A 17,017-nucleotide genomic window follows, 5' to 3' on the forward strand; every position below is an offset into this window, starting at 1 on the left:
AGTTTTTTGAAGAAGTAACAAAGAAGATTGATGAGGGCAGAGCAGTAGATGTGATCTATATGGACTTCAGTAAGGCGTTCGACAAGGTTCCCCATGGGAGACTGATTAGCAAGGTTAGATCTCATGGAATACATGCCACAAGGATCGATGCTGAGCCCTCTACTTTTTTGTCATTTACATAAATGATTTGGATGCGAGCAAAAGAGGTACAGTTAGTAAGTTTGCAGATGACACCAAAATTGGAGGTGCAGTGGACAGCGAAGAGAGTTACCTCAGATTACAACAGGATCTGGACCAGATGGGCCAATAGGCTGAGAAGTGGCAGATGGAGTTTAATTCAGATAAATGCGAGGTGCTGCATTTTGGGAAAGCAAATCTTAGCAGGACTTATACACTTAATGGTAAGGTCCTCGGGAGTGTTGCTGAACAAAGAGACCTTGGAGTGTAGGTTCATAGCTCCTTGAAAGTGGAGTTGCTGGTAGATAGGATAGTGAAGAAGGCATTGGTGTGCTTTCCTTTATTGGTCAGAGTATTGAGTACACGAGTTGGGAGGTCATGTTGCAGCTGTACAGGACATTGGTTAGGCCACTGTTGGAATATTGCGTGCAATTCTGGTCTCCTTCCTATTAGAAAGATGTTGTGAAACTTGAAAGGGTTCAGAAAAGACTTACAAGGATGTTCCCTGGGTTGGAGGATCTGAGCTATTGGGAGAGGTTGAACTGGCTGGGGCTGTTTTCCCTGGAGCGTCGGAGGCTGAGGGGTGACCTTATAGAGGTTTACAAAATTATGAGGGGCATTGATAGGGTAAATAGGCAAAGTCTTTTCCCTGGGGTCGGGGAGTCCAGAACTAGAGGGCATAGGTTTAGGGTGAGAATGAAAAGATATAAAAGAGACCTAGGGGGCAACTTTTTCGCACAGAGGGTGGTACGTGTATGGAATGAGCTGCCAGAGGATGTGGTGGAGGCTGGTACAATTGCAACATTTAAGAGGCATTTGGATGGGTATGTGAATAGGAAGGGTTTGGAGGGATATGGGCCGGGTGCTGGCAGGTGGGACTAGATTGGTTTGGGATATCTGGTCGGCATGGATAGGTTGGACCAAAGGGTCTGTTTCTATGCTGTACATCCCTATGACTCTATGACATGCAATCCAACATTGCCTTGTATCACTTCCTGTGGTGATAATGTTTGTTAACTACATACATATTCGGTAATATGCTAATCAGGACACTGCATATGACAAATTACATTGTAGTCATAGAGACAAAGGCTCATAAAACATTAAAATAGGATCAGTTAGGACTACATCCACTGGAGAGTTTAGGGATCTGAAAGAAACATATCAAATTGTAAAAGAGTAAATGCACGAAAGATGTTCCCGATGACTGGAAAGTCGAGAACAGGGATTACAGTCTGAGGATACTGGATAGGCCATTTATGACTGAGATGAGGAGAGAACTCTTTACCCAGAGAGTGGTGAGCTTGTGGAATTCTCTGCCACAGCAAGGAATTGAGTCCAAAACATTGAATGTTTTCAAGAAGGAATTAGATATAGTTCTTAGGCTAAAGTGATCAAAGGGTCTGGGGTGAAAGCAGAAAGAGGGTACTGAGTAGGATAATAAGCCATGATCATATTAAATAGTGGAGCATGCTCAAAGGACTGAATAGCCTCTATCTGTTCCTATTTTCCATGCAATTCTTTAGGCAGGTTGATGGTGCACAAACACTTCCACCTTATGCTAAAATTAAATTCTGGGTGGGAAGCCCGTACAAACATATGAACAAGGAGCAGGTGTAGGGGGTTATTTAACTGGCTGAGCCTGCTCTGCCATTTAATCAGATCATGGCATGTTTAATTTTCAAATCCGTATTCCCACCTGACCCCCTCGATCTCCTTTCACCTTTATTTTAAAACATTCAAGGACTCTGCTGCTATTGTATTTTCAGGAAGCGATCTCCAAAGACTCAAACCCTCTATGAGAATAATGTTGCTTCTTGTCTGCTATAACTGGTCAACAGCTTATTTTAAAATTTTAGAATTTATAATTTGAGACTTTCTCATAAGAGGAATCATCCTCTTTACATCCATCCTGCCATGACACCTCAGGATCTTTTTTTTTAAACAGTCAAGTCACCCACATTTTCCTCTAAACTCCAACAGACATAACCCTAACCTACCTGATCTTTCCTTGTAGGATTTATTTATTTCAGACATTATTCTGGTAAATGTTCTCTGAACTACTTCCAATGTATATTTTAAATAAGGAGACCAATTCTGTAGCAGTGTCCTGTACAACTGAAAAATAACTTTAGAGTTCAATTCCCTATACCAGAAATGATAACATTCTATTAGCTTTCCTGATTGCTTGTTATACCAGCCCTGGGGCACCTAGACCTTTCTGAATCTCAAATTTTTGCAATCCTTCTTCATAATGTGTCATTTTTTCTTCTTCCTACCAAAACAGACAATTACATATATACCCACGTTATACTCCATTTACCAAAACCTTGCCTACTCGCTTAACTGCTCCAGATCTTTTTGCAGCATCCTTATATCTTCAAAACTTACTTTCCCATCTATCTCTGCATCTTGGCAACTTGGCGACTATATCTTCAGTCTCTTCATCCAAGTCATTTATATATAAAGGAAATAGTGAGCTGGCAGCACTTACCCCTGTATTAACCCACAGTCAAGGTCCCTAACCTGACATTGATTGATAAAAGTTATGTGATTACTTAAGAGCCTCAAGTCTGCTACTATTGGGATGAACAGGCCTGTCACCATGAGGAGGAAGTGAGGACTGCAGATGCTGGAGGTCAGAGTCAAGAGTGTGGTGCTGGAAAACCACATCAAGTCAGGCAGCATCCGAGGAGCAGGAGAATCGACGTTTCAGACCAAAGCCCTTCTTCAGGAATGGCTTATGCCCAAAACATTGATTCGCCTGCTCCTCGGATGCTGCCTGACCTGCTGTGTTTTTCCAGCACCACACTCTCGACTCTGTCACCATGAGGCACACCTGATAGGTTGACCTGCCTGTTCAGGCAGCTTGGTAAAAACAAGGACTGCAGATGCTGGAAACCAGAGTCTAGATTAGAGTGGTGCCTGCAGAGTGGAGAGATAAAATCAACAAGGTAAAACTTTCTCCCCACCCCCATCCCCCTCTCATTTATCTCTCCACTCTGCAGGCGCTCTGCCTCTTTTCCTGATGAAGGGCTTTTGCCCGAAACGTCGATTTTCCTGCTCCTCAGATGCTGCCTGACCTGCTGTGCTTTTCCAGCACCACTCTAATCTGTACAGGCAACTTGTCATCTCAGGATGGAGGTATTATGTCTGACGATCAAAGACAATTCGTACCAGCTCAAGGCACCGCACATTGCCCCCTGAAGAAGCCACATCACTGTCCTTGCTTCTAATTTGTCTTTCCCTTCCTGCCTACTTGGTGGCACTGCTGCTGGCCTTTGATTGACTGGGTGGAGCTTGTACCCTTGCGAGCTTGATTGCAAGCTCCATTGGTGGCTGTCTTGCTGGCTGAAGAAACGCGAAATGCCTCAACATCAAGTCTTACTTTAACCATTCCAAGTATACTAATTGGTCGTCTTTGTTAAATACTCACACGAGAACCTGGAGGTCCAGTCTCACCCCTTGCACCAGGGTAACCTTGAGGACCCTAGGACCAAGCAAAACATACGATTACAAAAACATAAATGATCAATAGTTTTTCTAATTAAAAATATTTGTCAAATGCCATCTGCTATACATGTTATAGCACAGCTAAATGATTGTAACTATTTCCTTGAATAAGTATATACACATTCATAAACAATGGCAACTTGGAATATACTTGAATTTGTTTTAGAAAAAGCAGAAACATTTTGATTAGATAACATCACCTGAATGTTTCATTTCCAAAAATCATACGCTATTCATATTTTTCAAGCAGTGGAACTGTAACTGCATACCACAACACCTTTTAAATTAAAAGGATGTTTGCAAAGCATGTAAGAGATAAGAAAATTTGTTACATAATTGTAATGATCATGTGCAGTAAAGAATGAATTGGTTGCTGCAGATCGAAGGTATGGATATATTTTCTTCTTCACACGGCTGATAATATTTGCAAAGTTTCTGATTGTTAAACATTTCTCAGCGAAAACAAAAGATTTTTTTAAGGAATTTTCTCAAAAGTTAAGTGTGCTTAGAATATGAAATTTGCTGTGACAAGTCACCATGCAGGTGAATAACATAAATACCAACAAGGTAAATTAAATGAGAGAGAAAAGAATAAAAGGACATTTTATTAGGTTGGGAGAAGAGAGATTAGACAAGGTATTTTTTAGAGTATTGACGTCAGCACAGATATCTTGAGTTGAATGTCAGTTTTTCTGTTTTAAATACTTTCTATAACTTTAAAGTTTATCAATATCTACAATATGTTAGTTTTATTACATATGTTATTAGTGTTCATAAATCATACATTATGACAACCATCTTTAATAAATCACAAAGAATGTATTCATTCTTTCCAGAAAGAAAAACATTTAAGCAGCAACCTGTGAGACTTAGTAACATTGTGAACAGAGACAGTACAAATTTGGTCTCATTGCAGACATTTGTTGCTAACAGTCTGGAATTTATATTAAATATCTGTATTCCGCTGATTTGGTATTTATGGTAATTGTTCACTTTTTGCATCAACCAAGTATTAAATAAGTGACACAGGTCTTATTTATAAAGGGCACTTCATAGTGGTAACAAGTCCATTCTAATGCAACTATTAGAAGGGAAAATATATTCATCCTGAAAAGTATCTAATTTCAAAGTTTCTGTATTTATTTTCATTTTAAGTACCAATTCCAAATCTATACAAGATCTTCAAATACAACTGAATACTGAGACGTTAAGTTTTGGTTTTCTCCCCCCTTCCCTGTTGTTGGCAATTTGGACACAGTAATTAGCCATTTTAAATAGTTAACTAAATTTATGCTCTATTTTGCAATTTATTTCCCACTTGTTATATGTGGAAGTTTTGGGGAATATTTGGACAATGGCTTATTAGAAGTTTGACATTATCCTTAATTCTATCCATTTTATTCACTGAAACATTTGTTTTAAATTATTGTGATCTTTTACTTCATTGAGAAAACATGCAAAAGGGAAAAGCGAAACAGATAGTAAATGTTAACACATACTTACAGGTCGTCCAATTGTGCCAGGTGGACCTCGAGATCCTGGAGGGCACTAAAATATAAAGAATTATAAATCAAGGTTATATTAAAATGAAAGCAGAGTAGTTTTGTTGCATGTTCTTATTCATGCATAATCTAGGTATATAGTATAAACATCAAAGTTGGATCATGATACCTCAGTGGGGCACATGACTGGACGAGGACCATAATATCCATCTTTGCCACTCGCTCCCATATAAGTTCCCTACAAAAAAGAACAAAATTGAATGGTTTCTGGATCACAAACTTCAAACTTTATTTTGCATTTACAGAACAAAACTAAATAAAACTTATAAAATTAGGTAAAAGTAATTGAGAGAAATGTTTTGATAAAAATCTGTATATTTGAGGTTAGTTTTAATTATGGGGGTGTGATGTTATAGAAACTTAATCTACAAATTTATTTTTTGCTGAGCATGAAAGAACAATGATAAGAAAGTACTATCACGTTGACACTGTTTGCGTATTTTAACGTGATCTATATGATTTTAGCTAAATGAAGTTAAGAGCTCTTTAGAAATAGAATATTCTGATTCTTTTGTACATGTAATGAAATGTTGACAAAGTAGAAAAGACCCTATCAAATGGAAAATAACATACTAGGAAAACCAGCTCTAACCTTGTTTCAGCAATACACATTGCAAAGAATTGTTAAATGTGTTACATCATCAGCACAAATATTTAATTTGTACAGTATTGGAAAAACGCTCAAGGTCATGACCACTTATCTGAAGAATGCAGTCAATAATCTCAACTAATTAATTTCACTAGGTTATTTGAGATGATGGGTCTTAGAAGTATACTTAAAGTCGATTAATGGTCTGCAGAATATGATGGTTCTGAAGGCACTGTGGAAATTTATCACCACAAAAAGCTAATTAATCTATCAGGTGCAATGTCAGATATGACAGATATTCCAGAAATGTGCACAGTTCATCATTATAATGCAGTGAGAAACATTTCAAAAGTTTCTTCAGAAGCCAAATTCAACAGAGTTCATGATAAAACAGATTAGTCAAGGTCCGTGAAATGAACAAACTGAATGGCTTTTACTTATTGCACACTTTGCCAATCTTCTACACATTTTAACTAAATTTGAAACCAATGCAGTTCCATGAACTCTTTCAATAGACAATAAACAATAGGTGCAGGAGTAGGCCATTCGGCCCTTTGAGCCAGCACCACCATTCATCTTGATCATAGCTGATCATCCACAATCAGTATCCCGCTCCTGTCTTATCCCCATACCCCTTGATTACACTATCTTTAAAAACCCTATCCATCTCTTTCTTGAAAGTATCCAGAAACTTGGCCTCCACTGTCTTCTGGGGCAGAGCATTCCATATATCCAACACTCTCTGGGTGAAGAAGTTTCTCCTCAAATCTGTTCTGTTAGATATGGTCAGCAACAAAAAAAGTCATGAATAAAACCATTTCAAGTAAGCAGTAAGGCATTTGACAAGATTCACCATGGGTGACCGGTTAGCAAGATTAGACCTCATGGAATACAGGGCCATTTGGATATAGAACTGGCTCAAAGGTAGAAGACAGAGGGTGGTGGTGGAGGGTTGTTTCCCAGACTGGAGGCCCGTGACCAGTGGAGTGCCACAAGGATCGGTGCTTGGATGCGAGCATAAGAGGTACAGTTAGTAAGTTTGCAGATGACACCAAAATAACGGGATCTTGATCAGATGGGCCAGTGGGATGAGAAGTGGCAGATGGAGTTTAATTCAGATAAATTCAAGGTGCTGCATTTTGGGTAAGCAAATCTGAACAAGACTTATACACTTAATGGTAAGGTCCTAGGGAGTGTTGCTGAACAAAGAGACCTTGGAGTGCAGGTTCATAACTCCTTGAAAGTGGAGTCACAGGTAGATAGGATAGTGAAGAAGGCATTTGGTATGCTTTCCTTTATTGGTCAGAGTATTGAGTACACGAGTAGGGAGGTCATGTTGCGGCTGTACAGGACATTGATTAGCCACTGTTGGAACATTGCATGCAATTCTGGTCTCCTTCCTATCAGAAAGATGTTGTGAAACTTGAAAGGGTTCAGAAAAGATTTACAAGGAGGATTTGAGCTATAGGGAGAGGCTGAACAGGCTGGGGCGGTTTTCCCTGGAGCTTCAGAGGTTGAGGGGTGACATTATAGAGGTCTACAAAATCATGAAGGGCATGGATAGGATAAATAGACAAGGTTTTTTTCTCTGGGGTGGGGGAGTCCAGTACTAGACGGCATAGGTTTAGGGAGAGAGGCAAAAGGTATAAAAGAGACCTAAGGGGCAACTTTTTCACTCAGAGGGTGGTATGTGTACAGAATGAGCTGCCAGAGGAAGTGGTGAAGGCTAGTACAATTACAACACTTAAAAGGCATCTGGATGGTATATGAGTAGGAAGGATTTTGGGGGATATGGGCCAGGTGCTGGCAGGTGGGACTAGATTGGATTGGGATATCTGATCGGCATGGACGGGTTGGACCGAAGGGTCTGTTTCCGTACTGTACATCTCTAGGACTCTATGACTCTACGTCTGCCTCATTTTTACCACATGCATTTCATCCATTATCTCTACAGCAACGATCCAAAGGTCTTGCAATGGCGTACATGTGAGTTTCTGTCAGTTTAGGAGTTCTGTGCTCATTCCTCAGATGATGATTTTTCCCACAGTGGGTTCTTGAACAGAGCAAGACCATTGTCTTTCAGTTTCAATGTTTCTGTTGTATTGGTGTCTTCCAGAACACAATGATTTCTTGTTGCTAGATTTATTTTATTCAAGTTACTTGTTGTGTACCCTAAAACCACTGCACATTCTGAGAGGTAAATTTACATAGATATTCATACACGAATGACAAATGCAATGATGGTGCTCCATTAACAAGGTTATGTTGTCCTTTCTCAGAGAGGTTGTAAAAGATACAGACCCTGGCAAGTATACGTTTGAAGGGTTTCAGGGCCAATTTGACTATAGTTAACAAATACTGCCTCAAGCAGAAGGCTGTTAAGTTTAAAAAACAAACTTGTACAATGAAAAAGGAGTGGCCAGGTCTGCCAGCTCAGCTTCTCTCTGGTTTGGTTTGGGTATCCACTGAAAGCAGTCAGGGCAGTTGAAAAGCTGCTGTACCCAAAGAAGCAGGTCCCTGCTGATCCTCCTCTCTCTCTGACATCTCTCCTTTAAGACCCTGTGTTTGATTTTACTTTTTGTGCCAAGGGGTGGTCATGGGGATTGCTGCAAATATTGGGAACAGCATCATTAAGTTGGGATGATCTGTTGGGATTTTGGATCGGTTAAGTTATTCAGTATTCTATTCTCTTTTGTTTGTTTCATTTGGTAATCCTGTAAATAAATTCTGTTTTGTTTAAAACTAAATGGCTTGATTAACTCAATCCCTCCTGGAATTTCCGCATTACACCTGCTTAAAATAACTAGCAAAGTTAGGGTCTGGGCTACTTTCTTGAAATGTTTTGAGGTGGTCTGGCCTGGTTCATAACAGACTGGGGGCTCTTTGTGGGATCTGTTATATAGTTGGAAATCCATATTAGGATTGTTGAGTTGAAGGCAGTGAGTGGTAGGTGTTAATGTCTTTTTGTTCTGAGTGTTGAATTTGGTTGGCTTAAACTGTGCTTGGGGATAGCAATGGCTCTTTCAGTCATCAAGAGTTTTCTGGAGGTGGAAGAAGTGGCCTTGGGAGCTTTGTAAAAGGCAATTAAGGCCAAGCTGTTGGAATTCGTAGATAAGCTGGGGCTGGAGCCATCTCCCTCCATGACAAAAGGAGATGTAATTACAGCAATAGCTGAGCAACTAAATTTGCTAGAAATGCCATCAGAGTCTTTAGAGATGGCTAAAAGTCAATTGAAAATAAAGCAGCTTATGTTAGAGGCAAAAGACAAAGAATTACGATTAAAAGCAGAGAAAAGAGAAAAAGAACAAATTGCATTAGCAGAACAAAAAGAAGGAGAGAGAGAGGAAAGGTAGAAAGAGAGGGAGTTTGAACTTCAGAAATTGGCACTGACACAAGAAAGTCAACTTACAAGGATGGAGATGAAAGTTAGATTCCCTACAGTGTTGAAACAGGCCCTTCGGCCCAACAAGTCCACACTGACCCTCCGAAGATTAACCCAGTCCCCTACCCTATATTTACTCCTGACTAATGCACCTAATTTAGCATGGCCAATTCACCTGGCCTGCACATCCTTAGACTTTGGGAGGAAACCCGAGCACCTGGAGGAAACCTAAGAGGACACAGGGAAAACGTGCAAACTCCACACAGACAGTCGCCCAAGGCTGGAATCAAATCCGGGTCCCTGGCGCAGTGGGGCAGCAGTGCTAACCACTGAGCCACCATGCCATCCCCGGTTGAAGGCTGAGGTAAGCTTAGTGAGGAAAAGAGTGAGGACGAGCAAACCCATCGTGGCCAAAGGCCTGATGGGATACTGTTTAAGTATATTCAAGCATTGCCTAAATTTAATGAGAAGGATGTGGAAGCCTTTTTCATCTCATTTGAAAAGGTGGCTAAACAATTGCTGTGGCCAGTGACAATGTGGGTTTTGTTGATCCAAACAAAACTTGTCGGTAGAGTGAGTGAGGTATTCACATCACTATCAGAGGAGCTATCAGGGGCATATGAGGAGATGAAGAAAGCCATCTTAAGTACAAATGAGCTTGTGCCAGAAACCTACAGACAACATTTCATGAATCTAAGAAGTGACCCTGGTCAAACCTACATTGAGGAGAAAGTGAGGACTGCAGATGCTGGAGATCAGAGCTGAAAATGTGCTGCTGGAAAAGCGCAGCAGGTCAGGCAGCATCCAAGGAGCAGGAGAATCGACGTTTAGAATCGACATTGAAGACGGGCTCATGCCCGAAACGTCGATTCTCCTGCTCCTTGGATGCTGCCTGACCTGCTGCGCTTTTCCAGTAACAAACCTACATTGAGTTTGAAATGATCAAACAAAGAAATTTTGATAGGTGAATAAGGGCATTAAAAATAGAGCAAAGCTATGACACTCTTAGAGAGAGAATTATTTTAAAGGAGTACAAAAATTCACTTTCTGAAGTAGTGAAAACTCATGTGGAGAAGCAGAGAGTTAAATCGGCAAGATTAGCAGCTGAAATGGCTGATGATTATGAGTTGGTCCATAAATCAAAGTTTGACTTCCACAATCAATTTCTATCTGTGATGGATAGAAATTGGGGAAAAGAGAAATCCTCACGTGGAAAGGGAAAGGTAGGTCTCAGTGAAGATCATAAGGCTCAGATTAGATTCCCTACAGTATGGAAACAGGCCCTTCGGCCGAACAAGTCCACACTAACTGTCCGAAGAGCAACCCACCCAGACCCATTCCTCTACATTTACCCCGACTAATGTACCTAACAGTACGGGCAATTTTACATGGCCAATCCACCTGACCTGCATATCTTTTGGATTGTGGGAGGAAACCAGAGCACCCGTAGGAAACCCATGCAGACAAAGAGAGAATGAGAGGTTACAATATTAAGAGACAAAGGATCTTCTCAACCTATGATGTTGAAAGATGGGGGGATATGTACCTCTGAAGGACTATTGCCAGAAAAGTTATTAGTAACAGGGGGAATTTAAGGTGAGACAAGAAACACTCAATTATGTAGTTAGAGGTTACAGTATCCAGTGAAGAGTGGAGAAGTCATGATAGGAGTACTGGACAAACTCTCGGTTCCAGGAATACAATTTGCCCTTGCTAATGATATAGCTGATTCACCAATAGGAGTATTGCCTGCTGTGGCTGAAAAGCCAGTGGAAACTCAGGCAACTGAACTATTGCAGGACACTCATCCTGGGATTTTTCCTGACTGTGTGGTAACAAGGTCACAAAGTCACCGGTTGAAACAGGAAAGATCAAGGAGTATGGGTAAGAAAGGTGCAGTGGAACTAGCAGAGACCCTGTTTGATCACATGGTTAACACAAACCCAGGAGCAGATAGATGACACAGTAGATGTGTTTAGCTCAGATAAATTAACTTAGTTACAGCAGAAAGATGAAAATTTAAAGCAATTGCATCAAAAGGCATACAAAGAAAAAGAATGCAAATGAATCTTTGAATATTTTTATCTTAAAAATGACATCTTAATGAGGAAATGGAGACCATTACATAGTCAGGCAGATGAGAAATGGGCAGAAGTTCATCAAGTCGTATTGCCAGTGTGTTGTAGAAGGGAGGTGTTACAAGTGGCACATAAGCTACATCTAGGGGGTCATTTTGGAGTGAGAAAAATTCAAGCTAAAATACAAAAAAACATTTTTACTGGCCTGGACTGCACAAGAATGCAACTGAATTTTGCCAGACATGTCATACACGTTAGGTAATTAGAAAACCACAGGTAGTAATAAAATCTGCACCTTCAATGCCTATTCCTGCATTTGAGGAACCTTCTACAAGAATCTTAATTGATTATGTAGGACCCCTGCCCAAAACAAAAAGTAGGAATCAGTACTTGCTAGCAATAATGGATGTGTCCACTAGATTTCCAGAGGTTGTCCCATTGTGCAATGTCATAGCTAAAAGGATTGTAGAAGAGTTACTCAAATTTTTCACTAGATACCAAGTGCCCACAGAGATAAACTTAGATCAAGGGTCAAACTTAACATCAAAATTATTAAAATATGTGGAACAGCATCATTAGATTGTGATGATCTGTTGGATTTTGGATAAGTTAAGTTATTCAGTATTCTGTTCTCTTTTGTTTGTGTTTTATTCAGTAATCTTGTAAATAAATTCTGTTTTGTTTAAAACTAAGTGGCTTGACCAACTCCACCCTTTCAGGAATATCCATATTATAGCTGCTTAAAACAACTATCAAAGTTAGGGTCTGTGTTACTTTCTTGAAAGGTTTTGAGGGGGTCTGGTCTGATCTCTAACACAAATTAGGTAAGAATTTTTCTTGATAGTTCAGGAATCCAACAAATTATTGGCCTACTTTCATATTTCTTGGTCCCCACATCTCTGCTACAGCTCTTATCTTGTGAGAGTTCAAGTTAAGGCATTTCACTGTCAGCAAATGAACTCTCTAATGTGACTTCGGACATCGTTTTTTTCTCTTGTTCCATTGTTTTTTATCATAGTTTTTCTTCTGCTTTTCTGTCGTGTCTGCTTCTTTTGCTTTCACTTGTTTATCTTGAGCATCCAAGTCCTAAAAGAATGAGTCCTTTGTCTTTTTATTCTTCTTTCAATTGTTTAGAACTTCCTGTGGCATTGGGGATGCAGTTTGCTCTATCTAGTCTTTTCGACTGTACTGGAGGGTGGCTGCAACTCTGCTCAGTAGAGGCTGAGTTGGGCTCACACTTTCACCTGCTTTGAGATGTTGTTCATCTGGAAGGCAAAGAACACCCGTCATCTTCTCGGATCTGTCCAGCAGTCAATAACTTAGTGGCATGTGTAACATTGTAAATTTCTTCTGCTATGCCTAGGGATACTGGTCCAAATTTTAGACTCCTTTCAGCTGAGATGAATGGATTTTGATTAGCAACTGCTCTCTGGATCTCTGCCCTTTCCTTTCCCTTGGGTTCTCAGCTTCATTTGTCCTGCTGGGATGAGTATTGTTCCATCATATTGCCTAGCTAACTGGAAACAGAGAGTAGGCAGAAATGAGTCATTTTCTGTTTGGCAACATCTAATGAGTGATGTGTCACTGGGACCTGTGCCAGAGCCTTCGCTTATTACAAATTATATAGATGACATGGATGAAATGATGAAAGATGTGGTTGTTAAATTTGCTGATGACACAAAGATAGGTAGGAAAGTAAGTTGTGAAGAAGATATAAGGAGGTTACAAAGATATACGTATATATAAACTAAGTGAGTGGAAAAGGTTCTGGCAAATGGAGTATGAAGTGAGAAATGTGGAACTGACCATTTTACAAACAAAGGCTTTTTAAAATATAATTTATGACAGATTGTAATGTAGTGAAATGCAAAGGGATCTGTGTGTCCTAATGAGGTTAGTATGCAGTTTTAGGCAAGTCATTGGTAAAGCTAATGGAATGTTACCTTTTATTGCAAGAGGAAATGGATAATCTAAGATGGAGTAGAGTTTGCCGCTTCAGCCGCAGCTCATCCACTCCATCTGTTTCTTTCTCATTTCTTTCTCTTTTTTGTCTCTTGTTTTCTCTCTCTTGGTGTTTCTTTTCTTTCCTCCACTCCCAGTGTGAGCGCAGACCGAATGAGGCGTTCCTCTCAGCCGTGCCCAGTCTGTGGCAGTCTCTCAGCCCCGCGTTGGCAGTGTCTTGGCATGTGAGTGGGTCCTGCCTGGCCAGCAGGAGGACATCAGCGAGGCAGTAACTTCAGCAATGGCAGTGATGGCATCATGGCCCAACACAAGAGGAGTGAGCAATGAGGGTGGCCTTGGAGTGTCTTTGGCGGTGCCGGGAACAGGCTGCTGTAGTCTCACGGCAAGCGATTTTAGCAGAATACTCATCAAAGACTGTTGAATGGAAGGAAAGGATGGGAGGCAGTTCAGTGGCCCTGGGAAACAGCATTTCCAGAGATGATCCTTGTGTTGAGCAGATCGTACTCTTGATCTTCCTTCTCTAGGTACTTTCTCTTTTTTGCAGGAAGCATAAGGAGTGTGGTTCCCGCTTATAATGGTCTTTGACTTATCAATTAAAAGTCTAGCTGCAACTGGAAAAGGCAAATGAGCTGGTTATCTTCAGACTTAACGTGTTTTTTTTTGCTGCAGAGAAAAGAGACAACCCCTGACTTTACAACGGTCCAATTGCTTGACCCAAACATTCACAGCCTCAAGCTGTTCAGCTACCTGGCAGCAATCACATAGTTCTTATCAGGCAAAGATGTTTATCATCAATGCCTGGTCCCTATTGCACAGAACAATCAGCTCCTTGTTGCAAAACAAAAGCTCCATTTGTCCAAACTGTTTGGCTCCAGTTCATCTGCAAACTTGACTTCCACTACTGTTTGAACAAGCAACTGTATAATCAATGAAAGTTAGGTAGCTTGCTTTTAAAAAGTGTAGCAATCTTTCAACAATACTTGGTTTTTCAACCAAATCTTTTCCCATTTCAGTTCACAATCAAAAACACAGAGTAATAAAAAGATACGGTCTTTATATTCTGCAGTCAATGTTCTAATGGTCACATTTATGAGCATTAGACTTGATTATGCTAGCCTATGGTTTATGTATAGTGATTCATAAGAATCAATAGTTGACAGCTCTCCAGCAGCTATTTCAATAACTTGCTTTGTTTCTTTCTAGCTATACATTTGCATGCAAAGCTTTTGCTGTTACAGCACTTGTTCCATCCCTAACATGCATATTTTTCTTCTGTGTGATATCTCTTTGCATCCTGCTCCTTAAACTTTCCGCTTATTCCTTTGCAAATACTTATTCCTTTATTCCAATGTATTGTTCTCATTTAGCATGAAGTCCTCAGCATAATGCAAAGCTCCACTGTTAATAGTCCACAACTGATGATTGACTTCACAACTTCTGTTAATAACCGCCATGAAAGTAAATTTCACTTCTCTCAGCAGATGTGTTCTCATGACGAGATTCTTTGTGCCTAAGAAAATGCCATCTCCGATGAGATCATTCACCAATTGCCCAAAACCACAGATATTTGCTGGATGTACAGTCATGTACTGGTCAAAGGTCACAAGCTCTGATGTTGTACACTTTGCTCATAAGCGACATTAATGTGGGGTTCAAAGCATGTCTTCAAAGTCTTTAAATTCTCTGTAGTGGAAGTATGTATTTGGAAATATGTCACTGTTCCTTCACTGTTGTTGGGTTCAAAATCCTGGAATTCCCTCCCTAAAGGCATTGTGGGTTACCTACTGCATATGGGCTGCAGTGGATGAAGAAATCAGCTCACCCCCCACCACGTATTTAAGGACAACTAGAGACTGGCAATAAGTTCTAGCCAGCCTGCAATGCTCATGTCCCATGAGTGAATTTAAAAAAAGTCTGGCTTTTCAGCATCTCTGTGAGAGTTAGGTTGCAATACATCTTGTGATTTTGATGGCAGGGTTCAAACTTTATGTTGATTTGGTTTCTTTTCAATTCTGCAGCTATTTTGTTAGTGACAATGAAAAAAGTTCAATTCTGTTGCATATCTCCTTTCACATCCATAGCAGCAGGGAGTGGAAAACTCACAGTCATTCATTCAGAGTTACTTAAGACTTCGCAGGAGTTGGCCCTGTTGCAATGCTAAAAATTTCAACACAGCGCTTCTGACATGTTTCAAGGAATGTGTTCAATGGTCCCCACAAACTAAGGTAAGCACAGTGGTGGAGGACACGTAACTATGGTAAGCTAGCTAGTGCATGACCTAATGGGCCTGTATGCCCTGGGGTTTAGAAGAATGAGAGGACACTCACTGAAACAGATACAATTTTGACAGGTCTGTTTGGATTAGATGAAGGAATGATGTTTTTTCCTGACTGATGGGTTCAGAACAAAGGGTCAGAGTCTCAGGATATGCAGTAAGCAACTTCAAAATAAAATGGGGAAAATTTCTTCACTCATAGATGTTGAGCCTGTTCCGACCACAGAGAAAAAAATAGCGATATATTATATATATCTAATGGCTGCAGCAGTTGAGGGGCTTGGAGAGAGTGGGAATATGGCAGTGTTGAGATAGATGATCAGCCAACATCATGCTTAATGGTAGAGCAGGACTGATGGGCTGAATAGCCTATTCCTACTCCTATTTTCTACATACAAAGACTTTTCTCAAAACAACAGGAATATCATCAAATGTATTGCAACTCATTCATTCTCTCTCCCTTACAGGACTGATGGCCCCAGAGAGGAGATAGTGCTTGGCACCATACTTGGGAATTCCCTGGCAACACTGACTCCAAGAAGCAAGATGATAGCTATCTGAGAGAAAGTGAGGACTGCAGATGCTGTAGAGTCAGTGTCAAAAAGTGTGGTGCTGGAAAAGGATAGTAGACCAGACATAAGCCTTTATGCCTGAAACGTCGACTCTCCTGCTCCTTAGATGCTGCCTAACCTGCTGTGCTTTTCCAGTGCCACACTTCTGACTCTGACAGCTATCTGAGACTTCCTGGCAACTGTGAAATCTGCCACAGTTTCAAGAAGAGTCTCCATGATCTTGGGCATCTAATTTATGTTTATGGAGCTAATTACCTTCTCCATCTTGGATTTTGCTATTGCATAAGTTTGAACTAGGCTTCTTTAAGCCATGAATCACTTTGCCCATGTTCATTGGCATTTCCTGCAACCTGTCCATCAGCCTCGGGCTTCAATGTTTGCATCTGAGTCCTCTCTGGCAGACTTTTATGTAACCTCACCACTTGGTGACCAGTTACCTCTGGCATTTGGCCCATCTACACCAGCTTCTATCAATTACGTCCAATCATTCATCATGTTATTTTGGATCTAGCTACCCTACATAATGCACATGGTTCCAGTCACTGAGTTGGTGCTTGATTGGGTCACATTGAGCAATGATATTCATTAAGAAAGGCTAGCTTCTTCTTCCTGATGTGGCAGAAGGCAGTCTACATGTTTCTGATGCTAAAAATGTAAGAGAGGGATAAATATTAGCTTTTCATGGCAGGTGAGAAGAGAGAATGTTGGATCTAAGATAAAAGAATGTGGGCACAGAAAACAAGAGTGTGAGGAACCCTGCAGAATGTCTCCTCCAACACTGCTGAGATTGCCCCCATAGTCATGCGTTTTGCCTTTGGCTGTGACAACTAGCTCATTTTTTGACTGGACAGAAGGTTCAGGTGGAAGCAGCCTCCTCCAGTCATGGTTTCTACCAAACATTTTCTAT

General features: G+C 40.5%; 1 protein-coding gene across 1 annotated transcript in view; it reads right to left on the reverse strand.

Annotated features, from left to right (window-relative positions):
- Nucleotides 1-17,017, reverse strand: part of LOC140482086 (uncharacterized) — a 186,418-nt gene that overhangs the window by 119,070 nt on the left and 50,331 nt on the right. The window contains exons 5-7 of the mRNA XM_072579024.1: nucleotides 5,362-5,430; nucleotides 5,194-5,238; nucleotides 3,614-3,667 (exon numbers count right to left, since the gene is read on the reverse strand). Of these exons, the coding sequence (XP_072435125.1) occupies nucleotides 3,614-3,667; nucleotides 5,194-5,238; nucleotides 5,362-5,430 (168 nt within the window). The remainder of the gene's footprint in view (nucleotides 1-3,613; nucleotides 3,668-5,193; nucleotides 5,239-5,361; nucleotides 5,431-17,017) is intronic.

Source organism: Chiloscyllium punctatum, chromosome 10 (genome assembly GCF_047496795.1).
Source record: "Chiloscyllium punctatum isolate Juve2018m chromosome 10, sChiPun1.3, whole genome shotgun sequence".
Classification (NCBI taxonomy): Eukaryota; Metazoa; Chordata; class Chondrichthyes; order Orectolobiformes; family Hemiscylliidae; genus Chiloscyllium; species Chiloscyllium punctatum.